Here is an 8,520-nt window from a genome sequence, read left to right on the forward strand (position 1 = left end):
ACAGCGGGAACCCCGAGGGGGGGCCAGAGCACTCGGGGGGGGGGGGTTTCGGTCACCTTTTCTGCCGGCCCCTCCCCACGGACCCCGCTGCACCCCCGGGGATGGGGGGGGGAACGGGGCGCGACCCCTCCACCGTGTCCCCGGCGCTGGGAGGAGCCCGCGGGGTCCGGGGGTGTCCCTGTCCCCCCCCGCACCCCCCTGGGGGGGTCCTTACCAGGCGGCGGGGTCGTACTCGGCCCAGACCCGCACATACTCGTCCAGGTGGTGCGGGCCCAGGATGGACGAGTCCCGCGTCAGGTACTCGAAGTTGTCCATGATGACGGCGACAAAGAGGTTCAGCATCTTCGGGAACGGGGGCGCGGGGGGGGTCAAGGGTGGGAGGGCGCGGTGTCCTCCTCCCCAGAGCCCCCCGGAGCCCCCCCGGGCTCAGCAGAGAGGAAGGAGATGGGAGAAGGAGCAGAGGTGAAGGAGCAGGGGTGTCAGGGGTGGGCGGGCGGTTTGGGGACCCCCCCCCGGGAGCTCACCAGGAAGGAGCAGAGGAAGATGAAGGACACGAAGTAGAAGTAGGCGAACTCGTTGCCGCACTCATCCTCCTTGATGCCCGAGTTCTCGTCGCACGGCTTCCCGCTCAGGCACGACAGCATGATCTCGTGCCACGCCTCCCCGGTGGCGCTCCTGGCGACAGGGGACGCGCCGGTCACACGGACGGCAAGGGGGACACGGCGAGGGGAACACGGCGGCGCGGCTCTCATAGCGCGGGTGGCACCAGTATGGCACTGGGTGGCACTGGGACTGTGCTGGGAACGTGCTCGGGTGGCACTGAGTACCCGGTGACACTGGGGTGGCACTGGGACTGTGCCGGGGGCCACACTGCGGTGGCACTGAGTGCCCAGGTGACAGCGGGGCCCACCTGAAGAGCAGCATCAGTGCCTGGAAGAAGGTGCGGAAGTTGTTGTGCTGGGTGATGGCCGACTCATCATCTTCCTCCTCGATCCCGATGTTCCCAAACACCTGGGGGGGGGGCAGGGCAGCTCAGGGGGGCCGCGGGGGGGCTGGGGGTGTCACCTGCACCCGGGGGTGTCACCTGCACCTGGGGGGTCTCACCTGCATCCCGATGATGGCGTAGATGAAGAAGAGCATGGCGATGAGCAGGCACACGTAGGGCAGGGCCTGGGGGCACAGCGGGGCCGGTCATGGGGGGCTGGGGCCGGGGGCGGCATTTGGGGGGACCCTAGGGTTTCGGGGGGCACCTTGAAGGACTGGACAAAGGTCCAGAGCAGGATGCGGATGGTGTAGCCCTGGCGCAGGAGCTTGATGAGCCGCGCAGCACGGAAGAGTCGCAGGAAGCTCAGGTTGATGAAGTTGTTCTGGGGGGACGAGGAAAAGGGGGTGAGGGGGGAAAGGGGACCCTGGGAATGGGGCTGGGGGAGGAGACGGGGGGCAGCAGTCCCCACCTACCCCAAACTCTGTCACCAGGATGTCTGTGATGCTGCCCAGGACCGTCACAAAGTCGAAGACGTTCCAGGCGTCGCGGAAGTAATTCTGGGAAAGGGGGGAAAGGCATGTGGGGTCCTGGATCCCGGGGTACCCCTGCGCTGGCTCCCCAGATCTCGGTGTGGCCCTGCAGTGGATCCCTGTACCCAGGATGCCTGGTGACAGATCTGGGGCACTCGTCCCATGAGGTCCCTGGGGTCCCCTGAGGTTTCGGGGTTCTCTGGGGTGCCCTACCTTCCTGGAGTTCCCTGATGTCTTGGGACCCCCCGTGTCCCCAGGGTGCCCTGGTGGTCCAGGGGTCCCCCCAACCCCGGGGTCCCCAGCGTTCCCCCCGTACCAGGACGCCAAAGGCCATGATCTTGAGGAGACACTCGAGGGAGAAGAGGGAGGTGAAGACGTTGTTGAACATCTTGAGGACGTACTCGTAGGTGTCCGAGGCATCGTAGAACTGCAGGGACAGCACAGGAGGGTGGGGACGGGGGCACAGGGGTGCAGCCCAGGGTGGGGGGTGGATCCAGGGGGACAGGGACAGGTTTAGGGGACGGGGACAACTCCGAGGGGGACAGAGGTGCAGGACAAAGCTGGGCTACAGGAATGGATCCAGGGATGGACGGACAGAGCAGGACCAACCCCAGGGGGGTGCAGGACCAGGGGCGCCTGGGGGGCTGAGAACAACCCTTGGGGGGCTCCCCAGCCCCTCCAGCGCCATCCCCGCCCACCTTCATCATGAGCACGATGGTGTTGAGGGCAATCATGGCCATGATGGTGTACTCGAAGGGAGGGGACACCACGAACTGCCACATGCGGTACTGGAAACTCTGGCGGTTCTGGGGCATGTGCCGGGTCAGCGGCTTGGCGCTGATGGCGAAGTCGATGCAGGCTCTCTGCAGGGACAGGGGGACACACGGGTGTCACCCACCCTGGTGCGGCCCCTGCAGCTCCGCGGAGGGAGGGCACAGGGGCGGCACCTCGTTCTTCTCCAGGCTGTACTCCTCCATCATCTTGTCCCCCTGCTCCTGGAAGGTGATGATGATCAAGGCCACGAAGATGTTGACGAAGAAGAAGGGGAAGACGACGAAGTAGACGACGTAGAAGATGGACATCTCCATGCGGTACCCTGGGCTTGGCCCTTGGTTCTCGTACGTGGCATCCACTGAGTGCTTGAGGACCCTGCGGCGGAGCAGGGCAGGGACGGGATGGGGGTCCTGCAGCCCCCCCAGACCTCTCCCGGACCCCCAGCCCCAAATCCGCGCAGCCTTACTGCGGCCACCCCTCGCCGGTGGAGACGGTGAAGAGGGTGAGCAGCGCCCAGAGCACGTTGTCGTAGTGGAACTCGTACTTCTTCCACTCGCGCTTCTGCGCCTTCACCTCGTTGTCCTTCTCGTACACCAGGTACTCGCCCCTGCCCAGGGAGGGGCGGTGGGCGGGGGCCGGGTGGGCGGCGTGGGCCCCTCCCGGCCGGGCCGTACCTGCAGTCCTTCTCGAACTCCTTGGACTCGTCCGTGCAGTAGAAGAACTTCCCCTTGAAGAGCTGTACGGCCACCACAGCGAAGATGAACATGAAGAGCATGTACACGATGAGGATGTTGAGGACGTTCTTCAGCGAGTTCACCACGCAGTCAAACACGGCCTGGGGAGGGGGTGAGGGGGTGGGGGTCAGCACTGGTAGTTGGAACCCCCCAAAATTCCCCAGGTGGGTGGCGAACTCCCCCCAGAGCCCACCTTGAGCTTGGGCAGCCTCTTGATGGTCTTCAGGGGCCGGAGCACGCGGAGGACGCGGAGGGACTTGATGGTGTTGATGTCCTTCCCTTTGCTGCTGCCACTGGGGGTGGGCGAACGGGAGGTGTGGGACCCCTGGTGCGGCCGGGACACCCCGGAAATCCCAGCAGGACCACGGGTGGTCCCACGCCCTCCTCCCCTGCTGGTCCCACCCCTCCCCACCCCCCAGGCTGAGCCCCCTCCCCCCTGCGCTCATCACGTGTTTGCCTGAGGCGCTTTTGGGGGGGCGGGGGTGGGAATTTGGGGAGCGGGAGCGAGGCACGACCACGAGCACGAGGAGAGGACGAGGACGGAGACGAAGGCAGAAGGATTTACCGTGAGCTGCTCCTGCGGCGGAGGCAGAGAAAGCGGAGAGACAAGGCACGATCAGAGCCCCCCCCCCAGCACCTCCGGGCCCCCCCGAAGGACGAGGGGGGACCCTCGGGGCAGCCCCACCTCCTGCGAGGTGCTTGGAGTCCGCTCCGGGTTTACTCCCGTGTTACTCGGGGGTTGCTTGATTTTTGTGGGAGTTGCTCAGCCCAGACTCGGAGGCTGCTCAGTTACTCAAGGGATGCTCAGGCTTTACTCGGAGGATGCTCAGCCTCTGCTTTAGGGCTGCTCAGACACTCGGGGGCTGCTCAGACAGTCGGGGAATGCTCATCCTTTACTCAGGGGATGCTCAGGCTTTACTTGGAGAGTGCTCAGCCTTGACTTTAGGGCTGCTCAGACACTCGGGGGATTCTCACCCTTTACTCGGGGGATTCTCGGTCCCTCAGGGATCAGTTGCCCCTTCCTAGGGGCTCCCTCGCCCCTTCCTAGCAGGTTCCTCCTCCTTCCCTGCCACACCGACACAGGGACGGTGACAGGACGACACAAATGCAGTGACAAGCGGCCGAGGACGGACGTCAAGCGACAACAGAGAGCGTGGGCAGCGGGACAGGCCCCACCGGGGCGCTGGGAGAGGCCACCCCCCTCCACCTCCATCCCCTGCGTGTCCCCCCCAGGCACTCACGTGAAGGCAAAGGCCACCAGCGCCCCGCTGACCACGATGAAATCCAGAATGTTCCACAGGTCCCGGAAATAGGCACCTTGGTGAAGCACCAGTCCCAGATCCACCATCTGCAGGGGCAACGGCGGGGGTCAGGGGGCTCCGGGGGCGCCCCCCCGCCCTGTGGGCCCTCCCCACGCTCACCTTGATCACCATCTCGAAGGTGAAGACTCCCGTGAAGACGTAATCGAAGTAGCGCAGCACCTGTGAGGGGAGGGACAAGTTTGGGACACCCCTGGGATCCCCAGGACCTCAGGAGCCCCCCAGGACCCCCCAGAAACTCAGGGCCCCCAGCACCTCAGGACCCCCAAGACCTCCTCAGCAACCCGGGACCCCCCAGAACCCCACAGCACCCCAGGATTCCCATGCCCTCCACCGTGGCTGAGCTCATTCTCTCAGAGCCAGCACATCCCGACCACGGGGCCCCCACTTTAGGAGCTGTTTTGGGGTCGTCCGCCCTCAGATCAGCACTCCCCACCCCGGGGGCCCCCGCTGGTGGCAGAAAGGGGGGGGTCTCACATTGTTGCGGGGGGCGTTGGGTTGCACGGGGTCCTCGGCCGCCAGCGCGATGCTGCTCATGGCGATGACCATGAGGATGCACATCTCGAAGTAGCGCAGGTTCACGATGTAGTGGCAGAGCCGCCGGAACCTGGTGAGGACACGGTGAGGAGGGACCCCCGGACCTCTCCGGGACCCCCCCGACCCCTGCCGCCTCCCCCCGGTGCTCACGGGTTGGTGGTGGAGAGGATGAACATGGAGCTGTAGGGCACCATGGGCTTGGGGCCGTTCTCGTCCTGCCCGTCGCCTTCCTCCTCCTTCTTCTCCTCCTCCTCTTTGCGGGGCAGCGGCTCGGGGTTGGCGTTCCTGTTCACTGCGGGGGTGGCGCCGTCAGACACCCCCCCCAGAGCCCCTGAACCCTCAGATCACCCTCATACCCCAGATCCTTCACATCCCCTGGACCTCCCAGACCCCCCATATCCCCGCAACCCCCCCAAACCCGCCCCCAAGGTCCCTTGGACTTCCCCAGACCCTCTGAACTCCCCCAAACCTCCTGGACACCCAGAACATCCCAGATCCCCCTGGGAGCTCCAGATTTCCCCTCAGACTCCCCAGATCCCCGACCCTCCCAGACTTCGCCCAAACCTCAGTGGGCTCCCCTACCTTGGACCAGGGCGTTGCTGGGGGGCGGCGGGAAGGGGGGTGGGATGTCCACGGCCGTGTGTTCCGGCTTCCCCCCGCCCTTGGAGGGGTTGTTGGGGGGGCCGGGGTTGGTGACCACCAGGCTGTTTTCGGGGGGCGGGGGGTTGGCAGTGGGCGGGGGCCGGCGGGGTGGGCCGGTGGAGGGACAGGGGGTGTGGTTGCCCACGGCGGGGGGCGCGGGGGGCTCGGCCGTGGCCAGTTTGTTGTTCTTCATGTTGTCGATGTCCTCGGCCACGGGGGGGTCCCGGCGCCCCAGGTCCTGCTGGATGGGGCGGGTGGTGGAGAGCGTGGGGCCCGACGGCGCCGGGGGCGGCTGCGCTTCCCTGGGGGGGAGCAGATGGGAAAGGGCTCAGAGGGGACCCCAAGAACCGCTTCGGGGAGCCGGGAATGCCGAGGGACGCTCGGTTCCTTCCTGGGATCCATAGCAGCCCCTGCTCGGAGGGTCCCTCCAGCTCCGGGGCGTCCCACCGATCCCCGGGGTCTCTCCCGCGCCCTCACCTCCTCCGCCGGTGCCGCCGCTCCTTGTCCTCCCTCCTGCCCTCGCCGTCGTACCCGGGCGGTGCCCCGTGCCGGTGCCGCCGCCGCCGCTCGCCGTCCCCGTGCTCTCCGTCGCCCTCGCCCCGTGGCTGTCGCCCCCCGTCCCGGTGCCGCGGCCGCCGCTCGGGCCTGGCGCCCTCCTCGCCCTCCTCGGCCCCGCGCCGGTGCCCGCGGTGCCGCCGGTGTTCCCGCTCGGGCGGGGACCCGGCGCGGCCGTCGCGGCTGCGGTGCCGCCCTTTGGGCCGCTCGCCCTCGGCGTAGCCGCGCTCCTGGCTGGGCTCCCGCTCCGGTTCGCGGCTGCTGCTGCGGGGACGGCGGCTCCCGGGGGGGGGTCCCGAGGGGTCCCCGGGCCGGGGGCCGCCGCCGTGGTCGGGGTAGCGCGGCTGCTGCTGGCGCAGCTCCTCGGCGCGGAGCGGCCCGAAGCGGGGGTCGGGCGGGGGCTCCCCGGGGCGCGTCTTGTTGGTGTTGTTGTTGCGGTTCTCCTGCGGGTCCACGACCAGGGGCCGGTCCAGGTGCGTCTTCATGTCCGGGCGCAGGTGGCGGGCGTACGGCACCTTCCAGCGCTCCTCGGGGTCCAGCTCGCTGTACAGCGCCTCCCGGCTCGCCAGCAGGTTCTGCTTGCGCAGCTCGCTCGTGCGCTGCTCCCACACCGACTTGGAGGATTTCTGGTTCTTCTGCTGCTCCTTCCTGCGGCCCCGGGGGCGGGATTGGGTCGGGAGGGGCCGGGGTGTGGACGGGATGGGGTTGGGACGGAGCTGGGGCGGGTCCGGGATGGAGGCAAGGGTAGGGATGGGATGGAGCCGGGATGGAGTTGGGATGGGGCTGGGATGGAGTCAAGGATGGATCTGGGATGGAGCCGAGATCGATCCGCAGATGGAGCTGTGATGAAGCCAGGATGGAGCCGAGGAAGGAGCCAGGATGGACCCAGGGACGGAGCTGGGATGGAGCCGGGATGGATCCGGGGATGCAGCTGAGGAAGGATTCAGGATGGACCCAAGGATGGAGCCAGGGTGGGTCTGGCCTGGCTCTGGGATGGCTCTGGGGATGGATCCGGGATGATCCCAGCTGGCTCCAGACACTCACATGGTGACGGACATGTTGGCTGCAGACAGCGGGCTGACCTCGGCCACCTCCTTCGCCTTCTGCAGCGCCAGCTTCTGGTTGGCGGCTTCCTCCTCCTCCTGCTCGTCCTGCAAAGCCCCAGCGCCACGTCCAGCCCGGCTCTGAGACCCCCCCCCCAGACCCTCCAAGCCCCCCCCCGGGCGCTCCAAAGCCCCCAGACTCCTGACCTTGGTGAGCTCCTGCGCGTTGGCCAAGTTGTCCACGGCGATGGCCAAGAAGACGTTCAGGAGGGTGTCTGGGAGCCGCGTCAAGGCAAAGCAGGGACCAGGGAAGCCCCTCCCCTCCCAGGACTCTCCCCGAGCCCCCCCAGCACCCCCGGGACCCCCAGGACCCCCAGGATACAGTTGCCGAAGAGGGTGAGGACGATGAAGTAGACGGAGAAAACCATCCCGCCCTTGACGCCGCCCTGAGATTTGATCCCGTCGTACATCACCGCGTTCCAGTCTTCTCCCGTCAGGATCTGGGGGGGAGGAAAGAGCCCTGGGGGCAGCGGGGACCCCCCGCGAGCCCCCCGCCCCCTCAGAGACCCCCCTGGGGTGGGGCCTACCTGAAACACCGTCATTATTGCTGCTGGGAAAGTGTCGAAATTGGTGGGAGGGGTCCCGTCGTCAAAATTGAACCTGGGGGGGTTTGGGGGGGCAGCGGTGGGAGCCCCACCAGCACCAGGTGCCCCCCAAGCAGGGACCTGGGGGCACAGAGACCCGGGGGATCCCATTTCCCCAGCCAGTCACTCACTGTCCCCCGAAGAGCTGCATCCCCAAAAGGGCGAAGACCACGATGAAGAGGAAGAGGAGGAAGAGGAGGCTGATGATGGATTTCATGGAGTTCAGCAGGGACACCACCAGGTTCCGCAGGGAAGCCCAGTACCTATGGGGACAGCACCAGGCTGTGGGGGGTGCAGGGGGGCGTGGGGGGACACGGGGACATGAGAGGACATGAGGGGACATGGGGGGACACGGGGGGGGACACGGGGGGACACGGGACTCACTTGGTGACTTTGAAGATGCGCAGTAACCTGAGAGCTCGCAGCACGCTGATCCCAAAGGATGTTCCCGGCTTCACAACAGCCCAGATCACCTCGAAGATGCTTCCGATGATAACCTGGGAGCGGGACAGTGTCCCCAGATGGTCCCCATCCCACCCCACCCCATCCCATTCCATCCCATCCTGTCCCGTCCCACCCCATCCCATCCCAGCCCCATTCCTGTCCCGTCCCGGCACTCACGGCACAGTCGAAGCAGTTGAAGGACGAGTGGAAGTAAGGCCGCGTCCCCAGCCCGTACATTTTTATAAACATTTCGGACATAAAGAGTCCCAAGAAAATGAATTCTGCATAGTCTGAGGAGGGGGGGACACAGCAG

The 8,520-nt window shown here is 66.8% G+C and overlaps 1 protein-coding gene across 1 annotated transcript in view; it reads right to left on the reverse strand.

The window, feature by feature from the left end:
- Window positions 1-6: 6 nt before the first annotated feature.
- The window catches only part of CACNA1A (calcium voltage-gated channel subunit alpha1 A), a 17,792-nt gene continuing 9,278 nt past the window's right edge, over window positions 7-8,520 (reverse strand). Inside the window, 26 exon segments of the mRNA XM_042020344.1 lie at window positions 7-342; window positions 525-675; window positions 911-1,011; window positions 1,105-1,170; window positions 1,251-1,418; window positions 1,420-1,542; window positions 1,832-1,942; window positions 2,214-2,378; window positions 2,463-2,664; window positions 2,756-2,896; window positions 2,964-3,124; window positions 3,217-3,316; window positions 3,589-3,600; window positions 4,265-4,371; window positions 4,445-4,504; window positions 4,820-4,949; window positions 5,030-5,171; window positions 5,462-5,823; window positions 5,999-6,724; window positions 7,121-7,227; window positions 7,327-7,394; window positions 7,502-7,619; window positions 7,707-7,779; window positions 7,895-8,026; window positions 8,148-8,260; window positions 8,385-8,497. Coding sequence (XP_041876278.1) covers window positions 211-342; window positions 525-675; window positions 911-1,011; window positions 1,105-1,170; window positions 1,251-1,418; window positions 1,420-1,542; window positions 1,832-1,942; window positions 2,214-2,378; window positions 2,463-2,664; window positions 2,756-2,896; window positions 2,964-3,124; window positions 3,217-3,316; window positions 3,589-3,600; window positions 4,265-4,371; window positions 4,445-4,504; window positions 4,820-4,949; window positions 5,030-5,171; window positions 5,462-5,823; window positions 5,999-6,724; window positions 7,121-7,227; window positions 7,327-7,394; window positions 7,502-7,619; window positions 7,707-7,779; window positions 7,895-8,026; window positions 8,148-8,260; window positions 8,385-8,497 — 3,884 coding nt within the window. The 3' untranslated portion in view covers window positions 7-210.

Source organism: Corvus kubaryi, unplaced genomic scaffold (genome assembly GCF_017639235.1).
Source record: "Corvus kubaryi isolate FWS band 111438036 unplaced genomic scaffold, C.kubaryi_AGA036_p1.0 36965, whole genome shotgun sequence".
In the NCBI taxonomy this organism is placed as follows: domain Eukaryota; kingdom Metazoa; phylum Chordata; class Aves; order Passeriformes; family Corvidae; genus Corvus; species Corvus kubaryi.